This window comes from Sorex araneus, chromosome 6 (assembly GCF_027595985.1).
Source record: "Sorex araneus isolate mSorAra2 chromosome 6, mSorAra2.pri, whole genome shotgun sequence".
Taxonomy (NCBI): Eukaryota; Metazoa; Chordata; class Mammalia; order Eulipotyphla; family Soricidae; genus Sorex; species Sorex araneus.
In genome coordinates, this window is record NC_073307.1 from 85,315,795 (window position 1) to 85,340,218 (window position 24,424).

At 57.1% G+C, this 24,424-nt stretch overlaps 1 protein-coding gene across 1 annotated transcript in view; it reads right to left on the bottom strand.

Annotated features, from left to right (window-relative positions):
* Positions 1-24,424, bottom strand: part of CRACR2A (calcium release activated channel regulator 2A) — a 152,069-nt gene that overhangs the window by 42,636 nt on the left and 85,009 nt on the right. Inside the window, 3 exon segments of the mRNA XM_055144165.1 lie at positions 1,480-1,667; positions 5,688-5,783; positions 7,349-7,439. Of these exon segments, the coding sequence (XP_055000140.1) occupies positions 1,480-1,667; positions 5,688-5,783; positions 7,349-7,439 (375 nt within the window).

Here is a 24,424-nt window from a genome sequence, read left to right on the forward strand (position 1 = left end):
AGGAGTCAAATTTTGGCCGCAAAACAAACACAAGGGTTTCACTCACGAACAGGGCGCTGCCATTGTAAAAATGTGAAGCAACAGTCATTAGTATCAATAACGCAGAATCTCGCATGGCTGAGCCTGGCAAGCTCCCCGTGGCGTATCCGATATGCCAAAAACAGTAACAATGATGGGCCTCCTTCCCCTGACCCTGAACACGACAGGGAGGAATGGAGACGTTACTGGCGCCCGCTCGAGCAGATGGATGAGCAATGGGACAACAGTGATACAGTGATCAATAACGCTGCCACTCCTCTGGGGAGACTCTTCCCTGGCCACTAGCAGGGGGAGAGACACAGCACTGTGCCACCGAGGAACGAACGAACGAATGAATGAATGAATGAATGCAAAGATGCCCCCTTCTCTCCCAAACACACGCCCCTGGGATACATTTGGGGCCTGACACAGGAGGAGGGAGTCAACAGGGGGTCTGGTCTTTGCCTCGAGGGTCAGCGACTTCAATCCTCTGAACTGCCCCATCCGTCCCTCATCAGGGTACAGTGCGCCCACATTGGAGGCCGGGAGGGCAGGGCGAGACGAGGTCAGGCTGGGTGGCAGGGGTGAGCCGCGGGCCCAACACAGTGCCTGGCATAGGTGGGGGGAGGGGCTCTGTCTATGTGGGCCAGAGAATGGACCCGTGGACCCGGGACCGAAGACAGAAACCAGCCTGGGGGAGGGGGTCGCATCTGTCCTCCAAACTTAACACCCCCCCCCAAAAAAAAAAAACAAAACCAACAAATGGGGCTGGAGCGACAGCACAGCGGGTAGGGCGTTTGCCTTGCACGCAGCCGACCCAGGTTCGATTCCCAGCATCCCGTAGGGTCCCCTGAGCACCACCAGGGGTAATTCCTGATACAGAGCCAGGAGTAACCCCTGTGCATCACCTGGTATGACCCCCCCAAAAAAAACCAACAAACTTAACACCCCTCCACACCAGATCCCGGGGCCGATGCCTCTAGCTCTAGGGCCCCCTTGATTCCTCCTGGGGGTGCTCCCTAGTGCTGGCCGCGAGCTTTAGTAGCCCATCGAACCCTGGGAGAGGGGGCGGGGCTTCCTCCTGCAGTGGGGAGGGGAAAAGGGTGCACAGGGCTGGAGTAAAGATGGGGGGAGGGGCACCCCCATGATTAGCAACGAGTCCCTCCGCCTCTTCTCCATCCACAGGCCCTCCAGATCCCCCCGCTCTGGCGGGCACGGGAGGGGGGGGGAGATCTGCCGGGTCCCTCGGCCTGTTTCTCACCGACCCTCTCGGGTTCATCGGCTGGACAAGGTGCCCCGCTGAGCAATTTTCTGAGAACGAGGCTCTAGGTACTTGATGCCAACGGCGAGGCGCGCTACGCGCTTCCCATGATCATCTCGGAGTGTGCCAGGCCAGCTGCAGGGAAAGCAGGGCTGAGGCGGGGAGGGGGGCGTGTCTCTGGGCGGGCTTCGGAGACTCACATCTCCTTCTCCTGCTGCAGCTGCCGGGCCTCCTGCTGCAGGCTTCCCAGCTGCTGCTGGGCGTCCTGGAGCTCTCGCGAGGCCCGGTCCAGCTCCCGGGCCAGCTCCTGGTTGCTGAGCTTCAGCTTGGCGTTCTCGGCCTTGGTGGCGTCCTTGTCGCTGTGCAGGGCGCTGTACTGGCCTTCCAGCTGCAAGGGAACAAGGGCGGGGGGCGGACAGCAGAGGTGAGCAGACAGCACCGGCAGCTGTCTTCTCTCGTCCTCGGGGGCGGCCGCCAGCCCCCTACCGCTCACTGCCCAACGGTCTCTATAAGCTTGGTCTGGCCCTGCTCCTTATCCGGGCTTCCCGCCAGTCCCCAAAGGACCACGGATCACTCTGGGGAGACGGCAGCATCACGAACACCAGGTGGCCGGAGGCCGGGATGAGAGTCCGCAGGTAGGATGTTTGCCTTTCATGCGGCCACCGCCTGGTCAGCCCCCAGCACACCTGAGCCCTCCAGGAGTGATTCCTGAGTGCAGAGCCAAGAGTAAGCCCTGAGCACAGCTGGGTGTGGTCCGAAAGAGAAAGAAAGGAAGGAAGGGGAAGAAGGAAAGAAAAAGAAAGAAAGAGGGGGCTGGAGCGATAGCACAGTGGGGAGGGCGTTTGCCTTGCACGCGGCCGAACTGAGTTCAATTCCCAGCACCCCATAGGGTCCCCTGAGCACCGCCAGGGGTGATTTCTGAGTGCAGAGCCAGGAGTAACCCTTGTGCACCGCCAGGTGTGACCCAAAAAGAAAAAAAAAGAAAGAAGAGGAAGGGAGGGAAGGAAGGAAAGAAGAGAAAGAAGGGAAGGAAGAAAAAAGAGAAAGAAAGGAAAGAAAAGAAAGGAGAGAAAAAGAGAGTGAGAAAGAAAGAAAAGGAAAGAAAAAGAAAGGAAAGAGAAATAGAGAAAGTGAAAGAGAGAAAGAAAGGAAAGAAAGAGAAAGAAATAGAGAAAGAAAAAGAGGAAGAAAGAAAGAAGGAAGGAAAGAAGAGAGAAAGAAAGGAAGGAAGAAAAAGAGGAAAAGAAAGAAAGGAAAGAAAAGAAAGGGAGAAAAAGAGAAAGTGAGAAAGAAAGAGAAATAAAGAAAAGGAAAGAGAAAAAGACAGAAAGGAAAGAGAAAGATAGAGAAAAAGACAGAAAGGAAAGAGAAAGAAAAAGAGAGAGAAAGAGAAAGAGAGAAATAGAGAAAGAAAGAGAGAAAGAAAGAAAGAGAAAGAAAGAAAGAAAGAAAGAAAGAAAGAAAGAAAGAAAGAAAGAAAGAAAGAAAGAAAGAAAGAAAGAAAGAAAGAAAGGAAAGAAGGAAGGAAAGAAAGGAAGAAAGACAGAAAGGAAGAAAGAGAGAGAGCAGGAAGAGGGAAGGAAGGGCGCTGGGGTGTCTGGCCCTCACACTCCAGTACCGACCCTCCCTTAGTCTCCCCGGCCCCCCTCTGGACTGGGGGTCTGACCGGAGCCCTTCCTGCTCTCAAAGCTGCTTCCTTCCCTGGGTTTTGGTGCTGGTGCTGGAGCGGGTGCTGGGTCATTCCTGGCTCTGTGCTCAGGAATCGCTCCTGGTGGTGCTCGGGGACGACAGGGGGTGCCTAGAATTGAACTGAGGCGTCCGGGTGCCAAGCAAGTGTGCCCCCTCCCTCTGTGGCCCCAGGCCCACTTCTCCGCCTCACTCCCGGGTGGAGAGGGCGAACAGCAGACGGACTTCTGGGGGCCGGCGGATAGCACAGCGGGGAGGGCGTTTTCCCTGCACGCAGCCGACCCAGGTTCGATCCCCGGCATCCCATAGGGTCCCCAGCACGGCCAGGAGTCATTCCTGAGCATCTCTGGGTGTGACCCAAAAAGGGGGAAAAAGGCTGGAGAGACAGCACAGCGGGGAGGGCGTTTGCCTTGCACGCGGCCGACCCGGGGTTTGATTCCCAGCATCCCATAGGGTCCCCAGCACCGCCAGGAGTGATTCCTGAGTGCATGAGGCAGGAGTAACCCTGTGTATCGCTGGGTGTGGGGGAAGCGTCTGTCTGGGGACTGGAGAGCCGGCCCAGCAGTCAGGGGTGCAAGCACTGGGACCCGAGTCCAAACCTTAGCACTACATGACCCGCCCAAGCCCCTTGGTGAAGCCCTGGAGACCCCTGGTCCCCTGGAGGGCGTCCAGGGGGTCCTTGGCGTTGCGGGACTTCCTCACCCTGCACCATCTGCTCCCACCAGAGATTCACCCCCACCCCCACCCCCAAGGCCTAGGAGCTTGGGAGCCCCTTGCCCCTCCCCCTCAGAAAGAAAAAAAAGGAAGAAAACCACGAAATTTCTCGTGCTCAGAGCAACTTTCTCTGCTTACCCTGGAAAGTTCTACCTTATTTCGTTAGTTTCTGGTTTGCTTGGGGGCCTCCTCCGGTGGTGCTCGGGGCTTAGTCCTGGCTCTGCACTCAGGGGGCTCCTCCCTGGGGCTCGAGGGGACCGCAAGGGATACCCCTTGCGAGGCAAACGCCCTCCCCGCTGCTGTGTGCTTGCCCAGACCTGGAGAGTTTGGGGAACCGGCTAGCCCAGGTCAAGTCGCCCTCGAACCTCTGCTGCCCCCACATCACAGGAAACCCACCCCTCGGGGGGCGCTGGCTTCTCTGGGCAGCCATGCTCGCGTCCTGCCTTGCTAGCTGTGCCCTCACGGGGTGGGGGGGGGCTCAGGCCCGGCAGACGGGGGAGAACAAGCCCCGTTTCTGGAGGCGGCGGCGAGGGGCGGAAGGACCCAGGCCAGGGGACAGGGCGACGCTCAGATGCGCTGCTGTAATCAGGCGCGGGCCCTAATTAAGCCGAGGGACAATCATCCATTTGCAGAATAAATCTAATTGGCAAGAGCTCAGCGCAGTAATGGCGAGGCAGAGAAGGGGGCACCGCGGCAGGGGGCCGGCGGGAGGGGGACGCATCTGGCACTGTCTGAAGGGCAGTCACCTTGCTGCAGGGGCAGGGAGGGAGAACCTACAAGGCTGGCGGTGGGAGGGGTCTTCTGCAGCCTGGAAAAAGCTCCCGCTCTCTGCCCCCCTCCCCTCCCTCCATCCCTCTCTCTTCCCCTCCTCTCTCCTCCCCCTCCCTGCCTTCCTCCCCTCCCTCCCTCTCTCCTCCCCTCCCTGCCTCACCTCCTCTCCCTCCCTCCCTCTCTCCCTCTCTCCTCCCCTCCTCTCTCCTCCCCCTCCCTGCCTTCCTCCCCTCCCTGCCTCGCCTCCTCTCCCTCCCTCCCTCTCTCCCTCTCTCCTCCCCTCGCTCCCTCCCCTCCCCTCTTCCCCCTCCCTCCCCCTCTCTCCCTCTCTCCCTCCCTCCCTCTCTCCCTCCCTCTCTTTCTCTCTCCTCCCTCCCTCTCTCCCTTTCTCCTCCCTCCCTCCCTCCCTCCCTCTCTCTCTTCCTCCCCTCTCCCTCCCTCTCTCCCTCTCTCTCCCCTCCCTCCCTCTTTCTTTCTTTCCCTCCTCCCCCCCCCCTCTTTTCAAATGGAAGCAATGTGCCCAGGCAGGGGTGGGGGTGGGGGAGAGATCTGACTAGGGCTGGATCCCTTCCAGAACTTTCCGGAACCTGAGAGAAAAATCGAAGGGAAGAGCAAATGGGGTCTTGGTTTCTCCGTCCAGCTCCAGAGAGACAGCGTGAGTGCGAGGTGTGCTCTGGGCATGCAGTCAGCAACACCTCACCCCTGTCCCGGGCCTTGGTGCCCCATCCCTCCCCGGCCCCGGCCAGATGGCTGGACTCTGCCCTGCATAGGACCCTCCCCCCCACACACACAGCCTGCTTCCTGGGCGCTGGGGGCCTCGGAGGCATGTCGGGGGGGGGTCTGCATCACCACCCTGCAGAGTTGGGGGGGCGGAAATAGTCACAAAGGCCCTCACCTACATGGGAAGAGAGGGGCGGGCCAAGAGCCGGTGAAGACCCCCATCCCACTGGAAGGAAGATCCCCCAAGTGGGGGCCCGGGCGGGAGCCAGCCCTGTCCGACATCACCTGATGGGGGTCCAGGGAGAAGAAGCCCCTCGGTGGGCGCCCCTTCCTCTCTCTTACAGGGAGCAAAGAATGTCCTGGCATTCTGGTGCCCCTCGCCCAGGGGGACCCCAGGAGAGAGCTGACCCCTGGCACTGTCCCCGCCCCCGCCCCGCCCCGCCCCCGGCCCCGCCTCCGCCGGTAGGTCCCGCCCCGCCGGCAGGCCCCGCCCCAGCCCCGCCCCCGCCGGCCCTACCTGCTTCTGCTTCTGCTGCAGCCCCTCCAGCTCCTGCTCCTTGGCCTGCAGCTTCCGCTCCAGCTCCCGGCTGCGTGCCTGGAAGCGCTCCGTGTCCTGCCGAGTCAGACAGGGATGGGCGAGGCCCCGAGCACCCCGAGTGGGGATGTCCCCACATGCCAGCCCGTACAACAGTGCAACCACCAGGGCTGGCACCCGTGCAGGGCCCCTGAGAGGCAGGTGGGGTGGGGGGGTACTGCATAGGAAGGGTGCACCGGGCAGCCTGGCCTGGGCCTCAGTCTCCGGGCCTGTAAAGCGGGCGTGCACTCACACTCCACCCCACGCGCTACTACTCGGCTCCCCGCGGCCCTCAGACCCACAGACACTGCACTGCACTTTCCTCTCCCGGCCCTGCCGGGTTCTCACTCTGCTTCCGGTGGGTCACGGCCCCCACATCCCTTTCGCGAAGCCCCCTGCATCTCCCGTCACTCTGCTCAGCGGCTTCCCCGCTCGGGGGATGCCCAGGGCCTGGCGGTGCAGGGGCGAAGGGGATGTGGTAGGGCAGAGGGGCGGTGGAGAGGGCCCCAAGGAGGCCAACACACTCATGATTGGGTCCAAGACCCCCCAGGTGGGCGTGGGGAAAGGCGGGCTCCAGGCCTGGCTCTGTCCACCTAGCTTCCTTCATTCCTCCCAGACCTGCCTTTCTCAAGGGGGATGGGGGCATAGGGCTCCTCTGCGGACCCCTGGGTAGTCCCAAAGAAGCCACTGTGAAACTCGGGTCACCCGGGGGCCACAGCGTTGGCCCAAGGTGCTAAGCAATAGGAGAGGGGCACAAGAAGGGCGCCAAGGGGGACCATGGGGGAAGAAGGTGGGGAAAGGGTTCTCGTGAGCACTTAGCCCCTGGGAGAGAAGCGGAGGTTCCTGACGCGCGGCAGGAAGGAGAGGGGGCTCGGGGTCCGCCTTCCCAAGGAAGTCAGCTCTGGGAAGCTGCATGCCCGAGGGACCAGGGCAGTGCTCAGAGGCTGGAGCCTTGCATGCAGGAGCCCTGGGGTTGATGTGTGTGTGTGTGTGTGTGTGTGTGTGTGTCTGTGTGTCTGTGTCTGTGTGTGTGTGTGTGTTCTAGGTCACACCCAGCGATGCTCAGAGGTTACTTCTGTGTGTGTGTGTGTGTGTGTGTGTGTGTGTGTGTTCTAGGTCACACCCAGTGATGCTCAGGGGTTACTTCTGTGTGTGTGTGTGTGTGTTCTAGGTCACACCCAGTGATGCTCAGGGGTTACTTCTGTGTGTGTGTGTGTGTGTGTGTGTGTGTGTGTGTGTGTTTTGGGTCCCACCCAGCGATGCTCAGAGTCCTGGGGTCGGGGAGAGGACCTTCACTGATGTGAATGTCGGCCCACTGACTCACGGAAGGTCAAGGCTACCCAGAAAAGCCCAGAGCTCAGAGCAGCATGGGCTGGGGGGGGATGGGGCGGGGCGGGGACAAACCAAGGCCCAGTTTTATTCCAAAAACATAGTGGGGGGGGGGCGCTGAGGGGCAGAGAGGTCGCACAGCGGGGAGGGCCCTGGCCTTGGACGTGACTGACCCGGCATCCTGTTGGGTCGCTGAGACCCACCAGGAGCGACCAGGGCCGGGGCCCAGGGTCTTGCTCCATCCCGGCCCTGAGTGCTGAGCCCGGCTGCCTTACCTTGAGGAGGAACTGCTCCTTCTCGCTCTTGATCTGCTGCTCCATCTCCTCGTACAGGTGCCGCATCTCCTCATCGTACGCGGCGATTTTCCTGCAGGGGTGGCGGGAAGGGGGTTAGCGGCCTGTCTCCTGCGGCAGAGGCGGGGCGGGGGGAGTGGCCAGCGTCGGATCAGACCCTGGGAGGTGCCAGGGGGCCTCTCCTCCTCCCGCCCCCCCTGTGCCCCGCCCCCTCCAGCTCCCCAAGGCCCCTGAGGGACCCCCCCACCCCGCCCGGGGTCAGCTGGTGCTCCAGCACAGACGGCCACCGCGTCCAGGCGCCTGACACACTCCCCCGCAGGTGGGCTCTCTGCCCACCCACTCAGTGCTCCTGGCACCCGCAACCAGAGAGGGCTCCTGGGAAGGGGGGCTTCAGCCCCCGAGAGTGATGGCAGCACACCCCCGTCCCCCAAAGGGACGGGCCACGCCTGTCTCCGAGGCTCAGACCAGCCAGGCCCAGGGCCGCCCGCGGAGGCCCGAGCAGTGGGCGCCCCCTCCTCCCCTCCAGGAACGCGCCCCCCTGTGCCTGCACCCCTCAGCTCAGACAGTGGGCCCGGGAGCCCCCGTTCCACACAGCCTGGGGGTGAGCACCCCAAGCCCTCCCAGGCCCGGGCGTCGGGTGCTCCTGTTCGCTTGCTTCTGCTTTCGGGACCACACCCAGTGGGGCTCGGTGCTTACTCCCGACTCTGTGCTCAGGGCTCGCTCCTGGCAGGGCTCATTGGGGGAAGCCCATCGGGGACCTGGAAAGGGGTCAGCTGCCGGGTGGAGCTCGGCACGGTGTCTCCAGCCCCGGAGGGTTGCGTCTTTTATCTTTTTCCTCCAGGCCTGTGTACTCGTTCTCCTGAGACTCTGTGTGTGTGTGTGTGTGTGTGTGTGTGTGTGTGTGTGTGTATGTGTGTGTGTGTGTTCAGGCTGAGAGCCTGGCTCTGGCTCTGTGTGTGTGTGTGTGTGTGTGTGTGTGTGTGTGTGTTCAGGCTGAGAGCCTGGCTCTGGCTCTGTGTGTGTGTGTGTGTGTGTGTGTGTGTGTGTGTGTGTGTGTTTAGGCTGAGAGCCTGGCTCTGGCTCACCTCTGAGAGCCGGTTTGGGGATCCTAGCAGGGGAGCTAAGCTCCCCTTACCCCCTCCACCGTAGAACCCTCCGCCTCCAGCGAGCGCGCAACTTCCGGAGGATTCGCATGGGGAGCGGTGAGGGAGGAAGGGGACGCCCCCCCTGGCCAGCCAGATCAACACAGGTGGTCGATGGTGGGGGCGGGGACACACGTCACAGCCAGATCACCCTCCCCCCAGGCCGGCACGCTGGCCGCTCTCCCCTTCCGTCCACGCGCCAGGGGCGCCGGCCGCGGAGGAGCCAGCCCCGCCTCTGTCCTGAGAGGGTTCACGCTCAAGAGTCCGGGAATGACCAGCTCGGCTGGGATGGACCGAGCAGCCGGAGCCCTCTCCAGGCCAGCCCCTGCCCCCTGCTGTCCCTGCACCCACTTGGGACTCAGTGGGCCCGCGTGCCCACACTTATGGGGACCACCAATGCCCCCCCACCACGGGCACGAATGGAGCCAAGCCCAGGGGACGGGTGCAAAGTTCTCTCTGGGACCCACCGAACTGCCCCGCGGAAGGAGCCGTGCTGAGAGCCAGGTCGGAGCAGTGACGCTCATCAGGGCCCCGACACAGGGTTCTCTTTCCTGGCGCAGCCCCCAAACTGGAGACCCCCAGCAGCCCCTCTAGGTTGGGCTGAGAGAAGGTGACGTCACTCCCCGACACTGGTCCAGGCTGTTTCCTGAGGCTTTTAGCATCCCAGATGTCCCCCTTGCCCTTCCTTCTACAGGAGAGAACGGGTCAGCTGGAGACAGTGGAGCGAGCAGGTGTGTGTGTGGGGGGCGGGGGGTTGCTTTGCACACGGCCCACCTAGTTTCCACCTCCGGCACCACGTACGGTTACCCAGGGCCTGCCAAGAGGGATCCTTGAGTGCAGAGTCGGGAGTCAGACCTGAGCACAGAGAGGTGAGGCCCCAAGGTGAGAGAGACAGAGGGAGGGAGGGTGAGAGTAAGAGAGAGAGAGAGAGTGGTAGGAGAGAGAGAGAGAGGGAGGGGAGGGAGAGAAGGAGAGAGAGGAGGAGAGAGGAGAGAGAAAGAGGGAGAGAGACGGAGGGGGAGAGATAGAGGGAGGGGAGAGAGAGATGGAGAGAGGAGAGAGAGAAGGAGACAGAGAGGGAGAGAGATGGAGGGGAGAGATAGAGGGATAGGAGAGAGTGAGAGAGGAGAGAGGAGAGAGAAAGAGGGAAAGAGAGAAAGGGAGTGGAGAGAGAGAGAGCTTGCTTCTTATAAATGGCAAAGATTTTTTCTTGTTCTTTCTTTTTGGGGGGTGTGGGATTTGCTCAGGACCCACTCTTGGCAGACTGGAGCCATAGCACAGCGGGTAGGGCGTTTGCCTTGCACACGGCCAACCCGGGTTCGATTCCGCTTTCCCTCTCAGAGAACCCCTCAAGCTACCGAGAGTATCTCACCTACACGGCAGAGCCTGGCAAGCTCCCCGTGCTGTATTCAATATGCTGAAAACAGTAACAACAAGTCTCACCATGGAGACGTTACTGGTGCCCACTCGAGCAAATAGATGAGCAATAGGAAGACAGTGCTATGACAGTGCTACAGTGCTACTCCTGGCAGTGTTCAGGGGGCCGTATGGAATCAAACCCAGGTCAGCCACGTGCAAGGCCAGTCCCTTACCTGCCGTCTATCACTCCTCAGCCCACCCTCCACAAGGACAGGAAGTGCAGCGGGAGAGAAGAGGAGGTGGGGCCTGGTTCTGGGCTGAACCCCAGGGACAGAACCGAAGACACTTCCGAAGGGCTCTCTCCAGACAACAGGAGCCGCATCTGCTCCGAGTCTCTCTCTTCCTTGGCGCGAAGAAACCCAGCCGCTCGCCAGCGGGAGCTACCGAGGCGAACTTTGCACGGCAATTCCAAGCAGTTAAGTACTGCGGAACTAATAAAGTGAGAGGAGAGGAATTTGAGAAAAAAATGGCTTTGGCTGTGAAAGCAAACCTAATTACAGTTGTTCATAGAAGCTGCTTTGCCACTTATTTCTAATAACCACAGAGGGCATTAATGCCGTAGGATCATTATGAAGGGCTGTATTAACTTTGCTTGAAGGTTCTTCTCATTAAATTCATACAGCTGGCATTTTTTTTGTTATTATTATTATTTTTTAACACTCTTGCACAGGAGCGATCACACAGTGGGTAGGGCATTTGCCTTGCATGCAACGGACCCGGGTTTGATTCTTCCGCCCCTCTCAGAGAGCCTGGCAAGCTACCGAGAGTATCCCACCCGCACGGCAGAGCCTGGCAAGCTCCCCGTGGCGTACTCGATATGCCAAACACAGTAAGAACCAGTCTCACAATAGAGACGTTACTAGTGCCCGTTCAAGCAAATCAATGAGCAACGGGAGGACAGTGCTACAGTGCTTGCACAGGGTGGAGGGTTTTGCAACAGCTAGGAAAAAAATGGAGGGTGGGGGTGACGTGGCTTACCCCTCAATGATGCCTGTTCTAAGAGCTCGGCAATGAGACGGAATCCAGCTCAAGGGGCTTTGGATTGGGAAACAGGGTCAGTGAGGGGGCGAGGGAGGGCAAGGTGGGGGAGGGGAGAAGCCACCAAGGATCCTGAGTCCAAACAGACACAGGTTCAACCCAAACCTTTGCGAAGGCTTCTGGATGGAGCTTCCCTGCCGGGAGGCCACTGAGCATGCCGGCATCCTGGACTTTGAGGATGGGGCCACACAGCCACTGACCCTCTCCTGATTTTGCCCGTCAGAACAGAGGAGCCCCAGAAATGCATAAGGATCAAGTAGGTGAAGCCCACTCCTGGGGCGGGAGACCTGGGCTCCAGCTCTTTACCTCACCGTGACCTTGGGCAAGGGAGTTCTGACCCGGGGGCCTAGGGGGTCTCGTGCCCCGCCTCCCTGAGAACTCACGGGAGAGCAAGTGGGGGTGACACTGGGAACCGGAAGCCCCTCAACAAAAGCAAGGCCTGGGGCTGGAGTGATAGCACAGTGGGTAGGGCATTTGCCTTGTACGCAACCGACCCCGGTTCGAATCCCAGCATCCCATAGGGTCCCCTGAGTGATTCCTGAGTGCATGAGCCAGGAGTAACCCCTGTGCATCGCCGGGTGTGACCCAAAAAGCAAAAAAAAAAAAAAGAAAAGAAAAGAAAAGCCTGATTGATTTATCACCATCAATAGCAGGTGAGCGGCAGGGGGTCAGCGCTCCACGGGCCTCCTGGGGAAGGGGCTGGTGTCAAGGGCCTGGGGCCAGGGGCCAGAGCCAATCAGGCAGGGGGCCAGGGGCCAGGGCCAATCAGGCAGGAAGTTCAGCCGAGGACCCGCCCTTCTCCCCCATATCCAGTCCGTCCGTTCACAGGGGTTGGAGAAGCAGTGGCCAGTGTCGGGGAGGAAGTCAGCCTGGCCAGGGGCAGGGCCGGGGCCGGGGCGGGGGGAGACACTCGGAAGAGACGCTCTCATCGGCTCCCGCGGGTGCACGGCTCTGCGTTTCCAGTCGGGCCTCCGTGCCCTCTGAGGAAAGAGGCGGCCCATGGCGTTTGCTGATAGACCCTACCTGCGTGGCCGTTTCTAAACCCAGGACTGCGCACATGCACGCGCGCACACACACACACACACACACACACACACACACACACACACACACACACACACAGAGATCGATGCTCATTTTTTTTTGCTTTTTTGCTTTTTGGGTCACACCTGGCGATGCACAGGGGTCACTCCTGGCTCTGCACTCAGGAATCACCCCTGGCGGTGCTCAGGGGACCCTATGGGATGCTGGAATCGAACCCGGGTTGGCTGCGTGCAAGGCGAACGCCCTACCCACTGCGCTATCGCTCCAGCCCCCAGATTGATGTTCAAACCTTCTCCGTCTCCCCCTGCACTCATGGCCCCCTTCTCCGGACACTTAGGCTGCAATGTGTCCTCACTTGCACCTTGGGTCTGGGGGTTGGGGTACCCCCAGAGTGTTCAGGGTCTCTTCTGACTTCCTGCTCAGCAGTCACCCCAAGCAGTACTCAGGGGATCATGTGTGGCACCAAGGATGGAACCAGGGTCAACCCCATGCAAGTCAAACATCATGTTTTTGTTGTTGTTGTTGATGTTGTTGTTTTGGTTTTTTGGGGGGGCACACCCAGCTGTGCTCAGGGGTTACTCCTGGCTCTGTGCTCAGGGATCATTCCTGGAGGTGCTGGGGGGCCATATGGGATGCCAGGGGTCAGACTCAAGTCGGCCTCATGCAAGGCAAATGCCATACATCTGACCATCACTCCAAGCCCTCAGCTTAATCCACATGCTCTCTCTCTGGCTCCTCTGCGGTTTATTCCTGATTGACCATTTTCTGTGGGTTTATGCCCCTTTGGTTTTTTGGGTCATCCCCGGCGATGCACAGGGGTCACTCCTAGCTCTGCACTCAGGAATGACTCCTGGCGGTGCTCAGGGGACCATATGGGATGCTGGGATTCGAACCTGGGTTGGCCACGTGCAAGGCAAATGCCCTACCCGCTGTGCTATCGCTCCAGCCCCGGTTTATGCCCCTTTGGGATGAGGTTATGAGTGCGCAGACATTTACAGCAGCCACTGCCCTTGGGCTCCCAATCTTAACACTGAAAATCTGCAAAAAAAAGAAAAAATCCATTGAAGACATTAAATACCGAACTTAGAAGCTAAGGATGCTATTGAGAGGGTGTCAGATTCAGGGGAACCAAAGGCTTTGAGGGTTGGAAGCTGTGTCTGCTCCAGCCACGTATTCTTCCCGTGTCAAAATTACGGCCGTCACATGCCCAGCACGTGTCTAGGTTAGAACAGCTCCAGAGACAGGGACCTCGCTAGATCCCTAAACACTGTGGGTGTGGGGAATATTCTGGCTCTGGGAACTTGGTCTCTCTGTGACCCTTTCCTGCATCTGTATCCAAACCTGTCCTACGCGGCAGCCCCCAGGACTCTCTACTTTCTGGTCTCGCGTGACTGGCTGTCCCGAAAACCCCTGACCCACCCCCTCTACTGCGAAACGGGCTCCAAATGGGTGTAGGATAACATAGCCTCAGGCAGTTCAGGTTTATTTGGGTTACTCCCATCACAGTGCTCCCTTTCCTCTGTGTTTATTTGTAACTTCTTTCTTTGTGTTCTGTTGACTTGTAAACATTGTTTTTCTCTTCTCCTTGAGTCCTTTGCATAGTTTATTCACAAACAAGTCCTTTTGTGTGGGCACAGGAAGATTTAGCAAATGCTATGCTTTTGTAACCTGGGAGTCATTTGACTCTACATATTTTCCTCCTGGGCATCTGTTCTCTCCACCTAAGCCTCAGCTGCCCTTACTTCCTAGCACCCCCAAAAGCAGGGTCCCGATGAGGGACGAGACAGACCCAGGGCAAGCGGTGAGTTGTGTGCTACCCTGGCATCGAGATGGGCCTGGCCAAAGTGTTAAATGCTTAGTTAAATGCTTAACTATAAGTTAAGAGCTTGGTCATGGACAGATGCTGTCATGATCCAAAAAGTAATAACTAGATTTCGGATCCTGCTACAGTTAGAAATAATTGATCTGGCCTGATCACTGTAGTCTGAGTCTGTGACAAGATGTTGCCAGGAGAGCTCCTCACAAGTCTCCATGTATCTCTGTGTCCATACAAAATAACTAGTATTAAGATGTTGATGGAGTTCTTAGACCGAGGAAAAGAGAAAAACCCCTTCAGAGATGTTTTACCTGCTGGCAGTCAGGAGGGGCTTTGGAATGCCCCTAGGTGGTGTTTCCTGTGAACCTGGTGGGCCCTTGGGAAGGGCTTTCTTATGTTGATTTTGCTACCAGACTGTGTGTAGCCTAGAGGGCAAGGTGGAGAGAGACTAGTAGGGGGAGAGACTAGCAAAGAGGGGGCAGAATCAGAGTGTGAAAGGAGAATCCAGAGAGATTCTCTGGGGGGTGGAGGAATGAGGAGCTAGGAAGGAAGAGTGGAGAGATGAGAGAGATGAAAGGTTGAATGAACGGGAACTAATCAGCAGCCAGCTTGGTCTTCATTCTTTCGCCTGCCCAACGCCATTGACCTCCCCGGGCTGGGAAGCAGTGGGAGACAGAGCACTGCTGCGCGTGCCCCTTTTTGTGACTACAAAAATGGGCTTTCTCGAGGAGCCACGAAGCCCTGGTTGGAAAGCTCCGTCTTTGAGGCCCCGTTAGTGCAGATGAGAGCCGGGTGATTACCTCTTTGTTCCAGATGCTGCCTGTCTACTCAAGGGACCTCCGAGCACTCTAACTTTCCCTGGCAGCCAGAGCCTGGTGGATGCGTGCTGAACCCATATGTCAACGAGAGCCTCTCCACCAGGCATCTGCGTGATTATGTTCTTGTCCAAAGGGCGGTGCTTCATGTGTGGAATATAAAGTAACAGAGTGGGAGACTAACACCCAAGGATAGTAGAGATAAGGACCAGGAGGATCGCTCCACGGCTTGGAAGCCGGCCTCGCCTGCTGGGGGAAAAGGCAGCTCAGATAGAGAAGGGACCACCAAGTAAAGGGTGCTCGGAGGGCCCGCTCGGGATGGGAGATGCGGGCTGAAAGTGGACTATAGACTGAACATGATGGCCACTCAATACCTGTATTGCAGACCACAACACTCAAAAGGGGAGAGAGAGAGAGAGAGAGAGAGAGAGAGAGAGAGAGAGAGAGAGAGAGAGAGAGAGAGAGAGAGAGAGAGAGAGAGAGAGAGAGTAAAAGGGAATCTGCCTACCACAGAGGTGGTGGGGGATGGGGTGGGGGTGGTGGGAGGGATACTGGGAACATTAGTGTTGGGGAATGGGCACTGGTGGAGGGTTGGGTACTCGATCATTGTGAGCATGAAAGTTGGTAAGTATGTAACTGTATCTCACGGTGATTCATTAAAAAATAGAGATTTTTAAAAAAAGAAAAGAAAAAGTCAAAAAAAGGGGGGTGCTAAGGAATCATATCTCTTCCGCCTTGCACTTCTGTCATTGGGTTTGGGCTCAGAGATCTCACGTGGAGATTTGTTAGAATTTGTATTTGTTAGAGCAAGTCCATCTTTCCAGAGTGTCACTCTCTTAGTAGGTCCCAAATGGCCAGCTGACGTCAACAACGGCCTTTCGAGTTTCACTGATGTTGAAAATGTTCAACCGTAAGGTAAAGTCGCTGACCATTCTGGTTTTGATGATTTCATTTGCTTGAGAGTTGTAGTAGTTTTTAAAAAGTTAACAAACTATTTTCTTCCAGTAAAATACATTTACTGCATTTTAGTAAGAGAATTTACCGGGACAGAGCTTACTCTGGGGAATCAATTAACCTTTCCTTTGATGCTTATAACATGACAAATTCTAGCCAGACTTCCATAAGACGAATGTGTATCCTATTGTAGGGCAGACAATTCAGAATTCATCTCTTAGATTAAGCCTGTTGAATTACCATTTCAGATACACTGTAGAGGTAGTAGTGCACTTTTAGTCTTAAATGTCAAATCTGAGATAAATTTGTCAAAGCTCCTGAAAGTATTCTAAAGTATGCTTGTTTGGTGATCCAGAAAAATAGTATAGGAGGCCAGGCACTGCCTACAGTCCCCTACACACTGCCAGGGGTCATTTCTGAGCACAGAACCAGGAATAAACCCTGAGCACTAGCAGAAGGAGTCCAAGAACCCATGAGAAAAACCAAAAAAAGGGGCAAAAAGCCTGTTGCTATTTTTGTCTTTTGTCTTTTTATGTTGTTGAGGGGCCACACCTGGCTGTGCTCAGGGTTTATTCCTGGCTCTGGGATCACTCAAGGTGGATTCGGGGCAGCCTCGATGGTACCTGGGATTGAACCTGGATAGGCTATATGCAAATTAAGAACAGAAAAGGAAAGAAATTAGGGGGGTGGAGAAGATGAGAAAGGAAAGTAGCAGGGGGCCTCGGGTACACGGGAAATGTGGGTAACCTACTCCATATCCAGACCCCAGGTGTAGATGCTCTACATCTCTCCGGCCCCTGATTTTTTTCTTTTACCATTTTTTAAAAAGTTCTGCCAAGATATATTTTGCTGCTAGATTCTCCCATGCACCAAGGTTTACATTTGCTGCATTTTCTTTATGCGTGAGACCTTTAGCCATTACTAAAATCTAATACCCTCATCTCCCCGTCATCACGCCATTGGGAGCTGTAGTCAACAAGGCAAGGACACAACCTGCATGTGAACTCGGAGCTGTCACTGTCACGGTCACTGTCATCCCGTGGCTCATCTATTTGCTCGAGCGGGCACCAGTAACGTCTCCATCGTGAGATTTGTTGTTACTGTTTTTGGCATATCCAATACACCACGGGTTGCTTGCCAGGCTCTGCTGTGCGGGCGGGATACTCTCGGTAGCTTGCCAGGCTCTCCGAGAGGGGTGGAAGAATCGAACCTGAGTCTGCCGCGTGCAAGGCAAACGCCCTACCCGCTGTGCTATCACTCCAGCCACTTTTCTTCTCTTTTTCTTTTTTCTTTTCTTTTCTTTTCTTTTCTTTTTTCTTTTCTTTTCTTTTCTTTTCTTTTCTTTTCTTTTCTTCTTTTCTTCTCTTTTCTTTTCTTTTCTTTTTTTCCCTCTCTTCTTCTCTTTCCTTTTCTTTTTATACATTTTTTTATGGTGAGATACAGATACAGACTTACAAACTTTAGTTCTTTTCTTCTATTAAAGAACCCGGATGCACAAAGCTCCTGTTAGAGTTTCAGACACGTAATGTTCTGACACTAACCCCCCCCACAAGTGTCCCCAAGTTCCCTCCCACCCTTCCAGCCTGTTGCCTGCACAGGCACATTTTCACGTTTGGCGGTGGTAGTTATAATCTCATGTTTTCAGTGTTGGTGGCCCTGGGGTCTGGATAGAGAGCGCTACCACTCCCCCAAGCCACCCATTTACTCCAGACCTCTGCCCTCTGTCCCCTGCTACTTCCCTTTCTCATCCTTTTTTTTTTTTTTTTATGGGGGGATCACACCTGGCTATGCTCAGGGGTTACTCCTGGCTCAGCACTCAGGAATTACTCCTGGCGGTGCTCGTGGGACCATTTATGGGATGCTGGGAATCGAACCCGGGTCGGCCGAGTGCAAGGCCAATGCCCTCCCCACTGAGCTATGGCTCCAGCCCCCCTTTCTCATCTTCTTTCCCCTTCTCAATCTCTTTCCTTCTCTGTCCTTCTCCTCCCTGGCCCGAGGTCCAAGGTGATCTTGACGTCTCTTCATCCTCACACTGCCTCCCCTCATCCAATTCTCCGGCACGCTGCGGACAAACCCCGACGAAGCCAGCACCCAGAGCACCGTGCAGGGCTCCCGGCCGGAGCTGCTCTCCTGTCGTGTTTCTCCACCGTAGCCGAGCGACGGGAGAAACCAAGAGAAAACCATGCCGCTGCCGGGTGTTTGCAGGAGGCAGACGGGACGAGAGAACTGGAGGGGACAGGAGTTCCAGGGAGGGACCAACCCAGGCGGCCTCGCAGAGCTGCCTCGGCGGGGATGCCTGACTTCAGCCCTCAGGCGCCTCCGGGAAGCCTCTGTGCCTGACAGAATGATCCCTGCACCCGAGGAGGCCAGCCTGTCAGCGCGAACACGGGGAGAGACTAGGAAAGGAGGGGATCAGAGTGAAGAGAGGATCGAGAGAGCGGGATGGAGGAATAAGGAGCTAGGAAGGAAGCGCGCGTGAGGTGAGACACGGAAGATGGAATAAACGGCAACTAATCAGCAACCAGCTTGGTCCTCGTTCTTCCCTTGCCGGGTCCAACAGCTGTCCTGATCCAGCCCATGCACAGCGGTTCCAGAGCACCGAACGGGGGCGGTGAGACAGAGCCGCCCGGAGAGCCCGCGAGTGCACACATGCTCCAGCGTGCGTGGTTTTTTACAGCTGGCGTTCCTGGGTGGGCGCTGGGGAGCAGGGAGGGGAGCGACCCAGACAGGACCTCCCCTCCCCTCCCCCCCACAGTCCCACCACTCCAGCTCTGAGCCGCTTGCTCGGCAGGTGGCGGGATCACAGGCTCGCTCCAGGGAACAGTTATGAAAGGGAGAGTGGAGGAGAGAGAGTAGGGGAGAGGTGAAAGGAGGAGTGCTCCTTAAAGCCCAGAGGACGAGCCCAGTCCCATGGCAAGGTGAGACAATCATGGGACGTCTTTTTTTTTTTTTTTTTTTTGCTTTTCGGGTCACACCCAGCGATGCACAGGGTTTACTCCTGGCTCTACACTCAGGAATTACTCCTGGCGGTGCTCAGGGGACCCTATGGGATGCTGGGAATCGAACCCGGGTCAGCTGCTTGCAAGGCAAACACCCTCCCCGCTGTGCTATCGCTCCAGCCCCCATCATGGGACGTCTTGACGTCTTATTTATATGTTATTGTATGTGGTTTTGGGGGGCCATGCCCAGTGATGCTCGGGCTTACTCCTCGCTCTGTGATCATTCCTGGTGGGGTTCAGGATGCCAGGGATTGAACCTAGGTCAATTATGTGCAAGGCAAGTGCCTTATCCAATGTACTATTTTTCTCAGGGGTTACCTCTGGCTCTGCACGCAGGAATCACTCCTGGCGGTGCTCAGGGGCCCCTATGGGAAGTCGGGGATCGAACCCAGGACGTCTGCATGCGAGGCAAACACCCTACCCCCTGTACCTCCAGGCCCCATCACAGGATGTTTTAGCGATGGCAGATGGCACCCGTCCCGTTAAGTGCGTGCTTATGGGCCTGTGTGTAACACGTGTGCACATGCACACACATGGAGGTGTCATCAGACGGTGGAGATGGAAGGGGTGGGGGATGTGTGAGAAGGAAAACGGGGGGAGCAAGCAGTCCCGGAGACGCGAGTACCAGGCTCGGGTTCCATAGCCCTTTCTAGAGAGTCTGCAGGGAGCCGGGAGGTGAGATGTAGTTAGCAATAACTTACACTGCCAGCCTCCCACGGGGACTGTGAAAATTAATTAACCTTCACAAAGTGCTTTTGAACACTGCGAGGGAAGGGACCACGCCAGAGTAAAGCATGCCTTTTCGGGGCCTGCCTCTCCCAGCTAATCGTGAGACCCGCCTGCCACCGAAGACCGTGACGGTCCAAATATTTGCGCCCGACTCGCTCTCCCCTTTGCTTTCCCGTGGGTCTGAGATCTGTGGGGATTCCAGAAAGCCATCTGGTCCGCCCTCTCTGCTCTAGGTGCTGGCCAGGGTTGCGGCGGAGGGGGGGCGTGGGGGGTGGGGGGTGTTTGAAATTAGTCCAGGAGAGCAATGAGCCGCTTTCTTCCCTTACAGGAGAAGTGGAGTCTTGACCTTGGTCAGAACAAATGGCATTTCTGCCCAGGGCAGATAAATCTCGGCAGCCGGAACTCGAGGCAGGCCTTCAGAAACGGCCACTGACCTTGGGGACCGTCTTTGCCTGTGCTTCCGTGTGGGTGGGCAGCAGCTCGATCAATGAGGCTCCTGGCTTGCAAGGTCTGACGAGGGGCTGAGCCAAAGGGGAGGAAACCCCTTCAAAGGCTCAGGTCCTTTACCCCTGGCTCTGCATGCAGGAATCACTCCTGGCGGTGCTCAGGGGCCCCTATGGGATGTCGGGGATCGAACCCAGGCCGTCTGCATGCGTGACACAGTGCAGGGCTTACAGCGGCTGCCTTGCACACGGCCGACCCCAGTTCCCATCCCGATGCCACGTATAGTCCCCCTGAGCCCCGCCAGGAGTAAGTCCTGGACATAGAGCCAGGAATGGGGCCCTGGCACGGTGGGTGTGGACCCAAACCCTCCCCCACCCCCAAATATAAGCACATGTCCAGGTTAGGGGGCTGGAGCGATAGCACAGCGGGTAGGGCATTTGCCTTGCACGCGGCCGACCTGGGTTCAACTCCTCCGTCCCTCTCGGAGAGCCCGGCAAGTTACAGAGAGTATCCCGCCCGCACGGCAGAGCCTGGCAAGCTCCCTGTGGCGTATTCGATATGCCAAACACAGTAACAACAAGTCTCACCATGGAGACGTGACTGGTGCCCGCCCGAGCAAGTGGACGAACAACGGGAGGACAGTGACAGTGACAGTCCAGGTCAGGGGAATAGGTCAGGGCGTGGGCTCATGCCTCACACACACCTGCTCCGGGGTCCATCTCTGGCTCCCTAGTGGGGGGCTCCAGCGAGTGTGGCCCTGGAGGTCCCTGGCATTGCAGAGCCTGAGTAGCACCCACCCTCGGACCCTAGTTTTGAACCGTCAGCCTGGCTACCTGCTTGGGGAGTGTCCCGGGGCTCTTGAGTGCCACTATAACCCACAATGAAAAGCCCACGTGTCCCCCTCTGGCCACACACACACACACACACACACACACACACACACACACACAGAAGCGACCCTCTGTGACTGCCGACTCCAGGGTCAGAAGAAGGAGGGAAGAATCCGAACCTCGGCTCCCAGCCACTCTGATTTCCCAGGCAGCCCGAGGTTGGCCACGCTCAGATCCAAGCATCTGTGTGTGTGTTCGACTGCCGGGGACGTGTCGAGTGTTTGCTGACCGGGGAGTGGAAAGAGGGAGTGGGCTGACCACACCGCCAGGGCCAGGAGCGGCCAAGGTCATGGGCGTGATGCCCACTGCCACAGTCCATCACAGAGTGACTGGTAAAGCGTCTTGCTGCTGGCCGGAGAAGGAAAAGGAAGCCAGCAGCAATGAGGCTGGGAGGAGCAAGGCGGGAGCAGCTCAGACTCACCACCGCCCCCTGCCGCCCTCTTTGGGACACTGCAGGCTCCTGATAGTAAAATGAATAGAACACCCCATGCGCCCCCCCCCTCACCTTTTCAGATTCCTTTCTCTCCCTGAAGTGGGTCCCTCACGCTCTCTCTCCCTCTCTCGCCTTCTCTCTCCTTGTCCCTGTCTCTCCGCCCGTCTCACGCACACACACGCACCCAGGGACGCCGCAGAAACTGCCAGAGTCCGTAGAAAAATCCTGCGAAGGTGTGAAATTGCCGATTGGATTTTCGAGATGGATGGGTTCCCCCTAATTAGATTCTGCCACCGCGTAGAAGCCAACTTTGCGGCTTCATCCCGTCCCATAAAGCAAGCCATTTTTCATTAGTCGGGTTTACAAATCACAGCCCCGGTGTCAGACAATGCACAGGGGGGCCGCCCCTTTCAATTTGCTCCTGGGGGTCTGTGTTAACAGACTCCTTCTGCTCCGGATAATGATAATCCGGCAACAACACCGTGTGCTGGAGGATGCCTCCGCCTTGTCGCCTGCAGTCCTCACCCTGAAATCCTTCCTTCCTTTTTTTTTTTTAAGTGGTTCTTCCTCAGAGGTCACTGCAGGCAGGTTCGGGGTATGAGATGGGGTGCCGGGGGATTGAACCCGGGTCAGCGGTGTACCAGGCCAGCACATTCCCTCCTGTGCTGTCTCCCTGGCCGTTGCCCTTTCTTACTTACTGCAAAGACAGCTCTGAGAGGGCTGGCCCTGCCTGGAGGTGAGGATGGAAGATCCTCCCGGATGGTGGGAGGCCGGCTGAGGTCAGCATCTCGTCCCTGGGTCCAGCGGGAGGAAGGAATGGGGGGGTGCGAGTGAAAACGGAGGAGAAAGGAGAAAGTCACGGCGGCTGGCAACACTGACCAGGGGGTCAATGCAGGAATTTGCCAAGAGGCATAAGAATCTACTTCTTACGGGGCTGGAGCAATAGCACAGCAGGGAGGGCATTTGCCTTGCATTCGACCAACCCGGGTTCGATTCCCAGCATCCCATAGGGTCCCCTGAGCACCGCCAGGGGTGATTCCTGAGTGCAGAGCCAGGAGGAACCCCTGTGCATCGCCAGGTGTGAACCCCCCCAAAAAAAAGCAAAAAAAAAAAAAATAAAAGAGTCTACCTCTTAGCCAAGGGAGGATGTTTAACGGGCAAACACACAGACGCTCAAAGACGGGCTTGGACTCGATGTTGTTGGCTTGACTCAAAACCCGGCACGAGAGCTGTGCCCAGTGCTCTCAGTGCTGGGGGCATCGTGTCCTGCTTCTCGTTTGACCTCTCGGGGGTCATCTGGCCCCATCACAATCCAGACAGGATGTTGCCAGGGGGAAGCCTCGGTTTCCCCCCTTGCCAGCTGCTGGGAGCAGTTCCGTTTTGGCTGTCTCCGCTCTGCATTCTTAAACATTCCTGCAAATCCCTGGGCTTTTTCTGAGAATGTGCTGCTTGACAGGTTCCCAAGACCATAAATTCTGCCCCAGACCTTGGGCTCACAAGGAAACTAAGAGATAAGGGTGATAGCTAGATGGAATGATCCGCCAGATAACTAAAGGTCGATAAGCAAGCCTGACCACTAGGTAATCCAGTAGGAATCCTTGCACTGCATATGACAAGAGGCCCAGTGTTTTCTATTAAAAACAAAAGACAGCAACACACAGCAAAAATGAGTCATATTGAACTTAGGGCTGGAGCGATAGCACAGCGGGTAGGGCGTTCGCCTTGCACACGGCCGACCCAGGTTCGATTCCTCCGTCCCTCTAGGAGAGCCCGGCAAGCTACTGAGAGTATCCCGCCTGCATGGTAGAGCCTGGCAAGCTCCCCGTGGCATATTCTGTATGCCAAAAACAGAAACAAGTCTCACAATGGAGATGTTACTGGTGCCCGCTCGAGCAAATCGATGAGCAATGGGACGACAGTGACAGTGACAGTGAACTTAGTCTTATACTAAATTCCTCTCTGGCTGGAGACTTTCTCTTCTACTTTTCAATACATTTCTTTCTGAACTTCTAACTCAGAGTCTGAGCATCTTTATTGCTCTATATTTTCATCCTTAAACATATCGAGGAGCCTGGGAACCATGGAATAACCCCGGGACCCGCCATCCCGGCTCCTGTATCAATGTGACCAACCCTCTTTAACAGAGGAGCACGCAAGAGACTCCAACGGAGAACATCAGCGCTTGACCCGGGCAATCTCGGGATGCGCGATACTGCACAGGACATGTCTGTCCCAGGTATTCCCACGGGAGTGGACGGGCCCGGCCAAGCCAAGTGCCTTTCTCTGGGCAAGTTGCCAGATAGAAGGATTGGAAATCAGCTGCCCCCGTTTCTCCTGGTGCCAGTAAGGAGTAGAAGTGCAGAGAGATAAAGCAAGTTGCCTGGGCAAGAGCTGGGCTCTCTCCCCTCTGTGTGCTCTGCTGGTCCATCCTGACATTCTGTTTCTGCACCCAGAGCCTGCCTGGAGGACGGAACTGGCCAGAGGGCTCTGGGGACCCCAGTTCCAGCAGACCTCCCCAGCTTGGAGTTGGGCCTTCCTCAGCTGACCCCAGGGAGATAGAGAGGACAGGATGGTGGGGGGAGAGGGAGAGAGAGGGGGGGAGATAGGGAGGGAAAGAGAGAGAGGGAGAGAGAGAGGGAGAGAGAGAGGGAGAGAGAGGGAGAGGGAAAGAGAGAGAGGGAGAGAGAGGGAGAGGGAAAGAGAGAGAGGGAGAGAGGGAGAAGAGAGAGGGAGAGAGGGAGGGAAAGAGAGAGGGAGAGAGAGACGGAGGGAGGGAGAGAGGGAGAGGGAGGGAGAAGGACAGAGAGAGGGAGAGAGAGGGAGGGAGAGGGAGGGACAGAGAGAGGGAAAGAGAGAGGGAGAGAGGGAGGAGAGAGAGGGACAGAGGGAGTGAGAGGGAGGGAGGGAGAGAGAGGGAGGGAGGGGGAGGGACAGAGAGAGGGAAAGAAAGAGGGAGAGAGGGAGGGAGAGAGAGGGAGGGAGAGAGAGAGGAAAGAGAGAGGGAGAGAGAGGGAGGGAGAGAGAGAGGGACAGAGAGAGGGAGAGAGAGGAAGAGGGAAAGAGAGAGAGGGAGAGAGAGGGAGAGAGGGAGAGGGAGGGAGAAGGACAGGGAGAGAGAGGGAGGGAGAGGGAGGGACAGAGAGAGGGAAAGAGAGAGGGAGAGGGAGAGAGGGAGGAGAGAGAGGGACAGAGGGAGTGAGAGGGAGGGAGGGAGAGAGAGGGAGGGAGAGGGAGGGACAGAGAGAGGGAAAGAAAGAGGGAGAGAGAGGGAGGGAGAGAGAGAGGAAAAGAGAGAGGGAGAGAGAGAGGAGAGGGACAGAGAGAGAGGGACAGAG